Below are 15,812 nucleotides of genomic sequence, written 5' to 3'. Positions count from 1 at the left end.
AGACCACTCCCAACAGATGGCTCCTCAGCTTCTGCCTGTAGTACACCTGGGATTCACCTGCAACTGAACTGCTCTCACCCTTCAGTCAAAGGACTGGCATAGGGGGGGAGGGAGAGGGGGAGAGAGACAGAGTGGGCTTGAGGTACAGCTGAACTCCCCTTCTCTCCCTACACTGAGGCTCAACTCTCAAGAAAGAAGAATGCAAAACCAGTAACAAAGCAGCATGTGAAGGGGTGGACTTAGTGTTGCACCCGCACACAATGTCACTCCCAGCTTTGCCCAGGATGTCACTGTTGTTTCAACACTCTAGGATTCATGTAAAACTCTATGGTTCAGAGTGGTGCTCTGACACGATGACATCACTTCCAGTTTCATGCCAGGAGTGATGTTGCATGTCGGTGAGACAATGAATAACTTGTCCCCTCCCCCCAAATCCTCCCACTGGGATGCCAGCTAGGGCTGGCAATGCTAGAGCAGAGAAAGAGAAAGAGGGGACTGGAAGGGAGCCTCTAAGAAGAGCAATCTGGGAAATAACGAAAGAGCAGCTAAACAGACAAGAGGATGACTACAGAAGGATTTGACCTGTCTGCCTCGCTAGCTTTACTGCCCCATCTACAGCCCAAGTGTACTTAGGGCAAAGAGATGTAGCACTGTCCTTCACTTCCAACACCTGGTCTAGAGTTGCCAGGTCTTACCTGGCTGCCAGTGGGGGGGGGGTCCCTCTCTGATCCTGGGACTTTTGGGTAACCATAGAGTTTTTTCTCAAACACTAGAGTACCCCCACCGCAACGTGCCCTGTGCGATGATGTCACCTCCAGAAGATCTCATTGTGCTGGGCACATCGGCACAGATGGGGCTCTTTGGGGGCAGAGCTCCCCCGCTGGCCGGCAGCAGATTGGGGTTCCTGTAAGTGGGTAAAGCCCTGCCCCCAGTGGGGGAATGGCAACTTTAACCTGGACTCAATACATAAACTAATTTAATTTGGGCCTAAAAATTGGCATTCATTGTGTAGAACCAGGGAGCTGTTCAGAAGGAGATGTGCTGCTGAAGGAACATGGCGTGTGGTCGGGAGCACGCGGGTGAATGGCCCCTATTGACTGCCATAAGCGACCCTTCTAAGGGAACCTGATGTAAACGGACTTCAAAAATAAAAGCCTCATACAGTCTTTTATTAGGAACAACCAAAGCAACACAAAACTGCAGGCAAGTTTTTGAGATCTCCAGAACTCTCCATCAGGATGGCTGTTAAACAACAACAAAAAAGGGGGGGGGAGAAGAAAGTAGAGTGAATGATGTTAAGGCCTTGCCTCCTAAGCATCTTTTGTGAGAACATTTCCCTGAATTCAATGGGATGGGGCTATACATTTAAACGAAGAAGTGTTGTATTGTGCTCTTGAAAACAGCTGTTGCTTGTAAGATTTCCCACGTCTTAATTAAAGGCCCAAAGTACTAGTGTCCCCTATTAAAGAGGTATAAAACATGCCATCAATGAGAACAGCAGTATTCAGACTGAAATTTCAAGCAATTACAATAGCAATTGTTTCTGTATGCAAACAAGACTCATTATCTGCATTGTACTCACCTCCCTGTGGGAAGAACTGTGAGTAGATCTCTTTGAAGGTCTCTTCATTAACAATCCCACTGGGACATTCCTAAAGAAAGTTGCAGAGAACACAGCTGAGTCACATGCCGGCCTACAAGCGCCCTTTGTGAGGCTGCAAAACCAAACTTATGTTATACTAGGAATAAGGTCCGTTGTGGAAATAAATACAACAATATCTAGAAAGAGGCTCTGGGCAGGTGCCCTGGCCTTGAGCACTCAGTGTCAATTTGCTGTGGTGACCTCAGCAGGGTATAATGACACAGAGCTTACTGTTTTCTCCAGGGGAACCGATCTCTACCATCTGAAGAACAGTTGTAATTCTGAGTGATCTCCAGCCCTCCCCTGGAGATTGGCAAAATGGTTCCCCAAGAGGAAATGGCTGGTTTGAAGGGTGGAGTTGGCATTGTACCTGTCTTGGGTCCTACCCCTTCTCAAACCCCACCCTCTCCAGGCTCCACCCCTCAAATCTCCAGGAATTTCCCAACCTGGAGTTGGCAACCCTATCTCCTTCCCAGGCAACCATCAACCTACCTTTATGTGCCCCTCTGACTTCAGCTTTCCATCTCCTTCCCCCTCCTTCCTGGAGAGCAGTTGTAATTCTCAGTGATCTCCAGTCCTCCCCTGGAGATTGGCAAAAATGGTTCCCCAGGAGGAAATGACTGGTTTGGAGGGCAGAGTCTATTGCATTGTACCTGTCTGAGGTCCCACTCCTCCTCAAACCCCACCCTCTCCAGGTTCCACCCCTAAAATCTCCAGGAATTTCCCTACCTAAAGTTGGCAAATTTATCTCCTCCCCTCTCAGCAGCCTCTTCCTAGGCAAAGTTCTGTCTTTCTTGTTAGTGGGGAGCAAAGCAGCTTACTTTATTTTCCTCTTCTGCTTTGTGATCTGTACAGCAACCCTGCAAGGTAGGTTAGGCAGAAAGTCTGGGGCTGGTCCAAAATCACCCAGGCAGCTTCCATAGGGAGCTGAACAGGAGCAAGCAGCCAGGGCTAATAAAGTAATGCCAGTCAGGGGGCATGAAGTCAATCTGAAAGTGCTGGCAGGCCTAGGGTTGCCAACAAAGACAGATTGATGCAAAGGAGGGTGGAAAACTCTCCATATCTCTATTTTGCCTTAAATTGGTTTTGGTGCCAGCAGAGTGAGAAAATGGCAGAGGCTCTGGATGGGTGCCCCATGGTAAATGGACAATTCCTAAAGATTTTCCAAAACACTACTCTGTCCACATTCATTTTCTACACTCACAGCATCCCCTGCCAGAATGCAACACATCCCCAGCACTTTGAATTAGCACCAGAGCTATAAGAGCTCTCCAGCTGTAACCTGGAGATTGGAAACAATGGTATTCCAGAAAGAAATAGGTTGTTTGGAGGGTGGGAACTATGGCACTGTATCTGTCTGAGGTCCTCCTCTTCCTTCTTTCCCCCTCAGCAGGCTTCATCCCTAAAATATCCTGGAAGTTTCCAACCTGGAGCTGGCAACCATCAGCCTACCTTTATCCGCCTGTCTGTCTTCAGGTTTACACCCCCCCCCCCAACAGCCTCTGCCTAGGGAAAGGGCAGTCTTTCCCTGCAGTGGGAACCAAAGCAGCTGACATCATTCTCCTCTCCCCCGTATGATCCACACAACAACCCTGTGGGGTATGTTAAGGTTGAAAGTCTGTGAATGGTCCATAATCCCCCAGGCAGCTTTTATAACATGAACCTGGGACCTGCACACCCTCCTCTGAAGCACTCTCAGGTACATATCTGTGGCAGTAATGGGGTGACTGCTGGCACCTTTTCCTATCATTTTTTTGCTTTGTGGTATTCTGCTTGTGGTGTGATCTGTCTTTTTTGTGTGTGGCATCGTTGTGTTATTGGGTTTGTTTCTTTTGAAGGGGAAGTGATGTGTTGTGAGTCTATACCAGGTCGCATATGCAATGGAGAGTTCCAACTGTCTTGTGGGGGGGGGGAGTTTGAGGTGTGGAATGGAGTGAAGCCCAATCAGCTTCCATATGCAAATGACCTTGAAACGCTGGCCAAATCAGAGAAGAGTGGCCTAGGCTGCAGTGGCTGGGAGAGAACTCAGGCAACAGAGCCAGTGGATAGAGACACCTTGTGATTGACACATCACAGAGCCAACTGATTTTGGCGGACATAGAATGTTGCCAGACTAAATTGCAATTATATATAAGGAGAGATAGAGTCTACCTTTCTCACTTGGACTCAAGATGGACTGCACAGCCAACGAGTGATTTCAAAAACACCAAGCTACCCCCCAAACATCCACGTGATGAAGATGTATGCTTTGGATGCTTAGCACTGGATCCTCTCCTAGAAGGTGGTTGGTTTGTTTTATAATGCAGGAAGAAGGAGGAGGAGGAGATTTGGAACCATTAGGGAAAGGTGTCTATAAACCTTTGCTGCACCCACACTTAGAACACTGCCTGCAGATCTGGATGGGGTTGCAAGACATTGTTATATGAGCCAACTGTGGCTCCACATTAACAGCCACAGCTCCAGAGGCCCCTGCAGCATAGAACCAGGAGGGCTGGACAGATGGAAGATGGAAGCAGACATGCAGACATGGTTTGCCATACACCCAAACATACAGTATGAGTTCAGTGCTACCCACAGTCTGGTGTCATCTCTGATGCGATCCAGACAGTGAATGACCGGGCAACAGTTCTGTAGTAATAAGAAGACTGTTTTAATCAGGTGATGGTTTGTGCTTTCATGCCTTTTTTTCTAAGGCTTGCATAATCTTTCAGACCAGGGCAGTTCTCTGACATTTTTTAAACTGTAGGGGCACTCCATTGCGTAAAATAACCAGGTTTGGGGGGGGGGGAGTCACTTATGGTTCTTGTAGCTACTGCAGATAGGATAACATTTCTATTGGCAGAGTTTTGGGAGGCAGATCATTACAGGTGTGTCCCTATCTGATGGCTCCGGCTCAGTAACAATGTGCACAGTTTACGGGCAGGTGACCTGATGAAACACTCATTTACGGTCTCATCTAAAATCCTATGTCGTGCAATAAAATCCAAGTGTCTGGGGACGGGACCTCAATTCTGTTTTCTTGAGCATTTCAATCCCTCCATTCTGTCGTATGATTCTGAGACACACGAGGGCAGCAGTGTGTTCAGCAAGAGACTTCCTGGAACAAATACAGAATCCATCATTACCCTGTTCCCTCACTTGGGTCTCAGACCTGAATACAGGACAGATGAACACCAGTGGCAGTGCTCTATTAAATGAACTCCATAGAAAAGGAGCTTTACTTGCAAACTAACCAGTCACTTCAGCTAGTGTGACAGAAACACTATTCTTTGCCAGTTCAGTACAGCCTAATCAACCGTATTGGGAGGGGTCACGTTTTACCCTTTCCTCCCTCCAATAAGGAAGACCTTCCTCTACTGACTTCCTTCCCATTATATAGTGACAGACTTGCTGCTAGTCCTTAAATTCTCTCTATGGCCCCTGCTGCACTGACAGCTTGCTCCAGAGAATCTGAGGAGTCAAGCCTTAAGAGGTGACTTTGCAGTCACACACATTCCCTCTGTGACTTTGCAGTTGCCGCATTCCCTCTGCGTTGGTCCCCCCCCCCGGTTTATTTATTTGTGTATCCTGTATGCATTTTGCACCTACAAGCAAAACCCACATTTTTTGAGCTAACTGGCTGCCACCCCCTCCCTCCCTCTGTGATTCTGCAAAAAGATAGGGAAGAGAGGGGGAAATCCAGGCCCACACATGCAAGACTGACACATTTGGGAGCAGGAAATCCCCTAGTCCTGTGTATTTACTGACTCCTTCCTATGCTCTCTCTGGCTTTTTTAAAGTTTGCCTGAGCGGGAGGACACACCCTCTTTTGTCTTTGGAGAAGGAGGAAAAGAAAACAGAATGGGGAGGGAGTATCAACCTAAAGAGAGAGAGGTGGAAACGGGGAGGGTAGTGAGCAGTACTTAAATACCCGCAGAAACAATTCTACTTTAGAAAGCATTAGCGATTTGAAAGCAGATGAGAACAAAGAATCGCTGCAAAAGGAATTTTGGTAACTGCAGGGCAACAGTGTGCTGGAAGTGGTCTGAATGCAGATTCTTGTAAACAAATGCAGAAACAAGAGAAAGCGCCAAAACAAAGTGAAAGTGACAGCAGGAGGGAATGCAGAACAAAAGAATAGGATACACTCAAAGACTTAGGTGAAATACAGGTGTAGAAAGGGCCCTTATCTCCTGGGGAAAATCAGCAGAAGCTCACTAGTACTAATTGGCTGGTGGGTTGGTTGAATGCTTTCAACTTTGGTTGTGCTTATATTCCATTTCAGACTGCTTCAGCACCTATGCTTCATTGGATATTGCACTTTCCTTGAATGATTGCTAAGGTTAGTACAATATCCAGCGTTGTGTGGATGCAACCAGGCACGGACTGCTCTCCTTTGACATCGCCAATGTCAGCTAGCTGCCATGTTTCAGTTGTATTTGCCCCTTCCTGACTGTGGCGCTACGGCGCATGCTTGCTCGCTTGCTGTAAACAGCGATAGGGAGGCACTCATGAGACCGTGCAAACTGGCACTGCCAGATTGGGTTATCTGACTAACCTTGAGGATGAGGGAAGGCTTGCGTCCCACCATTGGTGTGAATACTTCTGCTCTCATGAGGCACGGAGACTCTCCCGTTGATTATGTAACCTCCCGCCAGGAGAATTCTCGCCCGCGCACTTAGATTTCATTTGCTTAGCCATTTGCAGCATCATGTTATATGAAGGGATGCATCCGCCCCATTGTCATTCCTAACAATATACCTGTAGATCATGGCAACAGACCTGTAGTCTAATAAAGCATAACGATTCCCTGAAAACGTGTGTGGAGATATACTTGCTGTTGAACCTGACAGCCAAGCAGGCTGTGTAAAAATAGATATTTTTTTCAGGGCACTAAAATTGTTCTAAAAGCAAGTTTTCTTAACAAAAAAAACCTTTTAGCTGGTTTAATGAAAAGTTGGAGGATCCAGGCTTTTTGCCAGGAACAACTCTAACCACTTCATCCCAGTTAGTAATATTGCTTCTCGTCACAGCCTCTGTTAGAGATCATGACCTTCCATGACAAGAGAGATTTCTATTTTTAAAAGAGATTCTAGCAATAAAAAAGGAAAGGAAAGGAAATCCACATTTAAAGTGGTTTGTCCAGGATTATAGGATTTATTTTTACAGATAAGTCACTAAATATACATATTGGACCAAACTCAGCCAAATTTAAGCATGTGCTTAAGCTTACAGTTAAGATAAATGGAACTTTAAAATGTTTTAACTTGGGCTGGATTGTACCCTTTATACATTTTTTCCTTTTAAAATTACAAGTAACATTATTCTCTCTTCTGCTGAGCGACAGCCATTTTGGAAACTCAAGATTCTGTCATTTTTAGCATTTAATCATTAGCTCCCGTTTAATCACAAAGTGATACAAATTCATCACTCTGAATACAAGGAAGAGAGAAACAGAAAATTCAATGCACACTGAATTCTGACAAGACACCTTTAGGGGTGTCTTTAAAAGCAGCAAAAGCAAGACAATATAATTAACCAATTAAATCTAAACAAATGTGCCTATCACCAACCCCCCCCCGAAAATATCGATCGAGGTGGGTAGATGTGTTAATCTGTCTGTAGCAGTAGAAAAGAACGAGAGTCCAGGAGCACCTTAAAGACTAACAATATTTATATACTCTGTATCTGAAGAAGTGAGCAGTGACTCATGAAAGCTCCTACCCTGCCACAAATTTTGCTAGTCTTTAAGGTGCTGCTCGACTCTTGCTCTTTGCTACTGAAAATTTTGAGATATTCCAATTCCAATAACCTTTATTGGCATAAAAATAACTTTAAAAAGGAAAAGATAACAGTACAAATCAGCCCATCTGCCAACAAAGAGAAACAATCAGAGTACAGCGATTTGTAACTTTGTATATAGTAATCATAGGGGCCGGAAAATGCGGGGGGGGGTGTGGCTGTTTGCCCCGGAGCAAAATAACGTGCAGTTGCACGAGCAGACGTCCCGTGGAGGTCCCATGGTTAAGGGGGAGGTGCCGATCACAGGACATTCCTGCGGCTCTGCAAAGAAGCAGGGCCGCGGGGCAAACGGGGTTGTGTTGTATTTTTTAAACTAAAGTGTGCGCATGCTCCGTTGGGTGCTTGTGCGCATCTGTGGAGACTTGGGGGGGGGAACACCTTTTTGCGAGGGGACATGGGCGGGCGCCGGAACTACCACCAGAAACGCAGTCAGACGCCCACCCATGCCCCGCAGTTTCTGGAAACGAGTACCTCGGAGGTACTAGTTTTTTACAGTGCATCTTCGGAGTGAAGCCTCAGGTAAGCCACGGAAGCTCTACGCTTCCCAGATGTGGCGGTGAGATCGCGCCCGGAAAATCCGCCTATCTCTCTAGCGTGCCTAATGCTCCGTGTGACCGCAGCCATAATAGGGCAAAGTGATAAAAGTTCGGAACAGTAACCCCGAGTATCACAGTAATTAAAACAGTTACAGTAAGAAGCTTAGGCCCTGTTCATACGAGCCCATTTGGGCCGGGAGCAGGACGGAACAGGGGCGGAGCAAACCGGCGCGATCCCACCTCAACATCTGGGGAGCGTGCCGGATCCGTCCCGGTTCCGTCCCTTCCAGCGTTGCTCCGCGCCAAAAAAGAACCACCTCCCGAGGTGGTTCTTTCTGAAGGGCCGCAGCAACGCTGGCCGTGGGATCGCCAGCGCGTCCTTGCGCCGGCGCATCCCCAGCTCCTGGCCGAACTGCGCATGTGTGAGCATGCGCAGTTCGCCAGGCTCCCCTTCCCACCGTCGCATTCTCCCCGGCATCTGATCGTGCCGGGGAGTGTTGCGACGCAGCTCGGGGGATCCGTGAGATCCCGCCGCGCCGTCCCAACCCTTTCTGCGGCTCACTTTAGCCGCGGTGCAAGCGTCGTATTCCCTGCCGTGTGGCAGGGACCTCTACTATCCAAAGAGGAATCATAGATACACACCCTATCTCTCTCAGTCACTCTCCACCTCCTTTCTTCTTCCTCTTCCCTTTTTTCCTTCCCTCTTTTTTTTGGCCCCTAAGTACATTTGCCAGGAACTCTGCCACCTGGCTCAGTAACTTCGGGGTGTTTGTCCACTAGCAAGAATTCAATACCTCTATTGGTCACAGCCTTAGATAGTTGAAGAAGAGGGCTAATCAAGTGTAAACATAGCTGAGTAAACAGCGGACAGTTTATGAGGATATGCTGAACAGAGTCAGGTTCTTTGCAGAGACATCTGCAGCATCTTGCCTCATAGGGGATGCCCTTGTATCTGTCTGTGACCACGGCCGAGGGAAATATATTAAATCTGGCCAGCATAAATGCTCTGCGTTGAGAAGGGATTGTTAAATTTGAAAAGTACTGAGCCATAGAGTTTTGTGGGAAAGCAAGACACAGGAAACGCGGGGAACAAGTCCCCTCTGCTCCAGCGAGATAAACTTACAATTCAAAAAGCTACCAAAACTTGTGTAAGGAAGAGCCATATTTAGTATTTCCTTCCCTGTTACTACAGTACACTGGTTGGCTTGAAACTCAACATCAAACAAACTAAGATCATGGCATCTGGATCAGTGTTCCCTCTAAGCTGAGTTAGTGTGAGCTAGCTCATAGTTTTTTATCCTCTGGCTCACACATTTTTGTCTCAGCTCAGGAAGGATGGCTCCAGAGCAAACTGATTGATGCAGTAGCCAAATCTCTCGCTCACAACTTTAATGCTGGTAGCTCACAAAGTAGAATTTTTGCTCATGAGTCTCCATAGCTTAGAGGGAACATTGATCTGGACCCATCACTCCTTGGCAAATAGAAGGAGAAGTCATGGAAGCAGTGACATAATTCACGTTCCTGGGATCCAAGATCACTACAGATGGTGACAACAGCCATGAAATTAAAAGACGCCTGCTCCTTGGGAGGAAAGCTATGGCAAACCTAGACAGCATAATAAAAAGTAGAGACATCAAAAGTCCATATAGTCAAAGCTATGGTTTCCCCAGTAGTAATGTATGGCTGCGAGAGTTGAACCATAAGGAAGGTCGAGCACCAAAGCATAGATGCTTTCAAATTATGGTGCTGGAGAAGACTCTGGAGAGTCCCTTGGACTGCAAGGAGATCAAATCAGTCAATTCGAAAAGAAATCAACCCTGTTTCCTGGAAGGCCAGATACTGAAGCTGAAGCTCAAATACTTTGACCACCAAATGAGAAGGGAGCACTCACTGGAGAAGACCCTGATGCTAGGAAAGATTGAAGGTCAAAGAAGACGGGGACGGCAGAGGATGAGATGGTTAGACAGTGTTATCGATGCAATGAACATGAAATTGAGCAAACTCCAGAGGACGGTGGAAGACAGGAGGACCTGGCATCATGTGGTCCAGTGTTCCCTCTAAGCTGAGTTTGTGTGAGCTAGCTCACAGTTTTTTAGCCTCCAGCTCACACATTTTTGTCTTTGCTCAGGAAGGAGGGCACCAGAGCAAACTAATTTATGCAGCAGCCAAGTTGCTCACTCACAACTTTAATGCCAGTAGCTCACAAAGGAGGATTTCTGCTCACAAGACTCCACAGCTTAGAGGGAGCATTGATGTGGTCCATGGGGTTACAAAGAGTCAAACTTCACTGTGCGACTGAACAACAAACAACAACAACAACAGTACACTGGAACCAAAAGAGCCTCAAAACGTAGACAAGAGTTCTCTTAACACAATCTCACTAACTGAGGTCCAACATGATCTACAGTTCCCAGAGCTCACCCTGGGTCTGCCCCGCGTCTTGCCAAGTGGGAGTCCCCACTTGAAAGTTAGATTCCCAGGTATGTAAGATCTGGTTTGAAATGGGACAATGGCAGGCAGAGCAAGGAGGCTTTCATCTCCAATCCAAAGTCACCCCAGAAAGCTGCTACCTGTTCTGTCAGCAAAATTTATGTGTAGCTCAATAAACACATGCAAGTTTCCCCAACAGGACAAATAGTGACTCTGCAGGGCCGTTTCAGGTCAGGAAAAAATGGTGCGAGAGAGGGACTTAAGCCCCTTCACCCTGGTCTCAGTTCAAATTAACCCTCAAGCACCTGAGAATCCAAGGCCCTTTCTGCACTCACAACTTAACTGCAGAATATCTGAGCAGTCAAAGCCTTTAAGAACATCAGAGAAGCCAATGTTGGATCAGGCCACTGGCCCATCCAGTCCAACACTCTGCCACACAGTGGCCAAAAACACCAGGTACCATCAGGAGGTCCAGCAGTGGGGCCAGGACACTAGAAGCCCTCCCACTGTTGCCCCCCCCCAAGCACCAAGAAGACAGAGCATCCCTTGCCCCAGACATAAGAACATAAGTCAATGCTGGATCAGGTCAATGGCCCTTCCTGTCCAACACTCTGTGTCACACAGTGGCAAAAAACACCAGGTGCCATCAGGAGGTCCACCAGTGAGGCCAGGACACTAGAAGCCCTCCCACTGTTGCCCCCCCAGTACCAAGAATACAGAGCATCCCTTGCCCGAGCTCGAGACTTCCTATCTATACCTTGTGCCTAATAGCCACTGATGGACTTCTGCTCCATACGCTTATGTTACCTATTTTATTGGTATGAAATTATCTTGATGCAAGGGGAGTGACTGACTCCTGAGTTCCAATCTAGTCCCTTACCTTATTTACTCTCTCTCTCTCTCTCTCTCTCTCTCTCTCTCTCTCTCTCTCTCTCTCTCTCTTCAGCCCCCTTCTTCCCTGCATGCTGATGGTATTCCTGGAGGGTTTCCTGGCACAGCCAGAACAACAACATTGCCAGAATGTTGTAAATTCTCTAAAGGTAAAGGTAAAGGTTCCCTTGCTCGAAAGCCAGTCAAGTCCGACTCTAGGGTTGCGGTGCTCATCTCCGTTTCAAAGCCGAAGAGTCCGCACTGTCCGAAGACATTTCCGTGGTCATGTGGCTGGCATGACTAAACACCAAGGAGCACGGAACGCTGTTATTCTCTATGTAAATATGTAAATTCTCTACATGAGTGTAATAAACTCATTCTGAGTCTTTGTGTTCTTACATGCGTGTTGCATGCCTGTGCATATGTAAAGCACGTTCCTCTTCACTGTGCCACCACTCCAAGTTAGAATCCAGCCTACCATGTTACCAGTGCCTTGGGGAAAGGCTGCCTCTGAGCAAATACAAAGTGCAGAGCTTTCCAATCACTTCAGTCCGTCCCCTGTGCAGGCATGTGAGTGTGTCTAAGTGTGAGCGAATGATCTAAACTGATGTGAGAAGGAATTGAATCACAGTCTGCTTTCTTAAACAAGAAAATACTTTATTGTGACAGATTAAGTCAGAGCACAAAGAAAATAGCTGTCAGTGCCTTCAGATTACAAATCTAATGAAAAGAACATAAAACATAACTCTGTGCTAATTTAACAATGCATAACAGTTACCACTGAAATCTACCCGTACCCTGGATGTCTCTGAACAAATGCGCCTCCAGAGTCTCTCCTGCTCCCTACAGAGGAGTCCAGCACCCAACACTTGGGGAAAGCATTTGAACAAAGACTAACAGATGAGGAAGAAGAAGAAGAGGAGGAGGAGGAGGAGGAGGAGGAGGAGATTGGATTTATACCCCACCCTTCACTTATTTATTTATTTATTTATTCATTCATTAGATTTGTACCCCGCCCTCCCCAACGGGCTCAGGGCGGCTACAACAGAGGCAATTGCCATAACAACAGTTAAAACAACATAAAAACAATCATTAAACAGTACAAAACAATCATTAAGTAAAGTGCGGTGCTCTTGATGTTAAATTTTTCTTAATCCAAGATGAGTTCCATTCATCAACCTAACCTGACAACATACATTCTTCGGTTAACTAGGCGTCTGCCCAGGGCCGGCTCACCTCCAGATCTAATCCACCATCAAAGATGGCAACTCGGTGGTGGTACAGTGATGGCGGCGGCTCCTATGCAAAGGCCTGGCGGAAGAGCTCCGTCTTGCAGGCCCTGCGGAACTGCGCCAGGTCCCGCAGGCCCCGAACCTGCTCTGGGAGTTCATTCCACCAGACAGGAGCCGCCGCCGAGAAAGCCCTGCAGCCAGATTGATGTCCTTGGGGCCGGGAACCACCAGTAGGTGCTGCGACCCCGACCGTAGCGCTCTTGGGGAAACATCTGGAGAAAGGCGGTCCCTTAGGTACACTGGACCCTGGACTTGGAGTCTCAGAGCAGCTTACAATCTCCTTTCCCTTTCTCTCCTCACAACAGACACCCTGTGAGATAGGTGGGGCTGAGAGCACTGAGAGAACTGTGACTGACCCAAGGTCACACCAGCAACTGCATGTGGAGGAGTGGGGAATCAAACCCAGTTCTCCCAGACTAGAGTCTGTGCTCTTAACCACTACACCACTCTCATGTTAACAGATGAGACGACCCTTACTAACCTCCCTGATGCACTCCAAAGCACTTTGCATCTCCAAATCATAAAAGGAAACAGTTGTCAAACTGTGTGTCAGGATCCAGAAGCGGGCTGCAACTTTCTCATAGGTAAGTGACCAGGCTGGGAGGAAGGAGGTGGAAAGGGAGGCTTTGGGAGGCTTGATGGCAAATGTGGGTTTTCCTCTGCGCATATTGTGCCAAATAGCGAGGAAATACAGCCTGTTGCTCAGTAATGCTCTATGAGTACCAAATATGAAAAATAAAATATATACTTGAGGGGGGATGTAGAGTAGCGTTACTTTGCAAGTGGGTTCCCCAAAAGCAGAGTAAGTTGAGAAATTTGTCCCACTTCAAAAGCTTGCAGACCATTACATGACTCCAGTATCACTGTGTTCCCCAGGGTGTTTTGATTAAAATCCCATGCTATCATAGGGCATAATTCAAGGACCATATGTGTTGGATCCCCAGGCATTCAAAATAACTCCACGTTTGAATCAAAGCAAGGTTTATTTCAAAGCGATGGTTCAGACAGGAACAAGAACATTGTTAGGAATAACTACCAATACACAGGTATAGCATATTAAAGGGATTTGAACCATGTTGGGCCAATGAGGCCAGTTCCCGCTGGCGGGAATAAAACTTGTAAACGCGCACCTATTCCATGGGAATGTAACAGTTCAGTACCGTCAACACAGGTTCAGTTCACAGGGTAGATAACCATAACAAGCTTAGCGAAGCTCCGACTCCCACCACCAGCTGCACGACCTTGGCCAGTTCCGCAAAATACAGAGAAGCATAATGAAGCAGGCTAAACCCAGGGAGGGGGGGGAAGAGTACAAGGCATGTGAAGCAGGTAACATCAGATACAATGGCAGCTAGCTGACATAATGGTTCTATGAAGCAATTGATCTAAAGCTAATAAAAAAGAAACATTTCAGTGCTGGCTTTCTGGGCTTTTGGGCCACAAATACACTACTGTTCGGTAATTGTCCGGCATTTTTAACAGGACATAAGGGCATTTCAGTTGGCTAATACAAACCTAAGGGCTTGGTGCTTTTCAGCTTGCTCATTTTTGCCCTGTACAGTATATTAGGAGTAGTCATACCGGTTAACGACCTCACCTCCTTAATTATAGCTCCCTGTTTCCTTACAGCAAAATATGCACAGACCCTAGCAATTAAAATATCATTTTGGCGGCAATAATCTCATGGAAGTATGCCTTGGAAAAGGCTCCTGGAGCAAAATGAAGATTAATTATTTTATTACGTGAAATATCTCGCTGCCTTGCATGAGTGCCCTGAGCCCCACTTCATTATGTGTCGCGCACGCAGAGCTCCTCGGAAGGAAGGGATTATAACTGTATTAAGTGTTACTAGGATCGAGTCTTGCGTCGCTTGCCTGAAAGCTTCAGCTTTAAGACCAGAACAAGTTTGGGGTGATATTATCCCCACTAGGCACGAAAGTATACATTATATATGAGAGTCTTCTTTATGAGGAGATAGAATGCATCATGATGGATTTTTTCCCCCAGTTTTCCTCTAATGAATTACCTGCCCTTGATTCAATTATCCTCCTCTCCATTGTTTTTTTAAAACTTCATTTATCTGTTGTTATCAGGAGGAAGAGGTTAGAGAGCTATTCATTTAATATCCTGCCTACTTAAATAGAACTCTCTTCCCTCCCCCCACCCCTTTATGTTTCAACTAAATTTAAGACTTCAGGGGTACTTTTGTTGCTGTCAATCAGCCAAACTAAAAAAACCCAAAGACATTTCATTCGACAACCTATGACTCTTTAGAAGGGAAAATATAAACATTCTAGTTTTTCTTTTTAATTGATTCTGCTCTTGTTTCTCCAACAATAGTTTGGCATATGCTTCTTTCATACATTCATATTATGTACAATAAACAGGGGAGGGGGCAGGGCTATTTTTGGGCAGGAACACACAGGAACGGAGTTCCGGCTGGCTCCCAAGTTGGCCACGCCCAGCAGGAACTCATTAGCATAATAGGCCACACCCAATAGCAGAAATTCATTAGGATTGGCTACATTAGATGTGTGTGGCCTAACATGCAAAGGAGTTCCTGCTAGGAAAAAAGGCCTGGGTTTTGACCACAAACAAGGTCAACAGAATAAGAAGCAAAAGGTAGGCGTGGCTGGATGACCACACTTCTGGTAACATGGGTGTGTGGCCTAATACGCTAATGAGCTGTGCTGTCAGGACTGTGGCCTAATATGCTAATGAGTTTCTGCTGTTGGGTGTGGCCTATTATGCTAATGAGTTCCTGCTGGGCTTTTTCTACAAAAAGAGCCCTGGGAGGGGGTAATTGCAGTAGCATTGATCCCCACCACCCAAATTAGTTATCTTCACTGGCATTCTAAACAGGAATCAAAGTGAGGTTTAGACTCCCAGGTTTTGGTCCTCAACAGCGCAAGCAGAATCTCACCAGAGGAAGGCAACACCCCCCTTTCAACACCTCCCCAAAATTGTGCTTGTGTGAGACATGAAAAAAGCATGTGGCGCAAACTGGGGGTCTGTAGGAAGAGGGGGGAAATAGGCAAAGCTCTCCTTCCTGGTTGCCAGCCTCCGAGTGGGTCCTGAAAATCTCCTGAATTACAACTGATCTCTAAACAACAAGTCTTGACCCCTGCTTTTTAAAAACACAAATGCTGGGAATTCTGGGAACTTGAATATTGCTGTACCGTTGTATTGACATAACACTATTCAATTGCCAGTTTTTAAAAATAAGAAGCCCACTCATGGTGGGAGATGAAACGGCTGTTG

General features: G+C 46.6%; 1 protein-coding gene across 4 annotated transcripts in view; it reads right to left on the bottom strand.

The window, feature by feature from the left end:
- The window catches only part of KCNIP4 (Kv channel interacting protein 4), a 181,116-nt gene that overhangs the window by 18,429 nt on the left and 146,875 nt on the right, over positions 1-15,812 (bottom strand). For all 4 annotated transcript variants that reach the window (XM_015426101.1, XM_015426103.1, XM_015426102.1 and 1 more), the window contains one exon: positions 1,583-1,652. In XM_015426101.1, the coding sequence (XP_015281587.1) occupies positions 1,583-1,652 (70 nt within the window). The remainder of the gene's footprint in view (positions 1-1,582; positions 1,653-15,812) is intronic.

Source organism: Gekko japonicus, unplaced genomic scaffold (assembly GCF_001447785.1).
Source record: "Gekko japonicus isolate JY-2015 unplaced genomic scaffold, Gekko_japonicus_V1.1 scaffold120, whole genome shotgun sequence".
NCBI lineage: Eukaryota > Metazoa > Chordata > Lepidosauria > Squamata > Gekkonidae > Gekko > Gekko japonicus.
The sequence above is the reverse complement of the archived record's forward strand: the minus strand, read 5'-3'. Positions and strand labels throughout refer to the sequence as shown.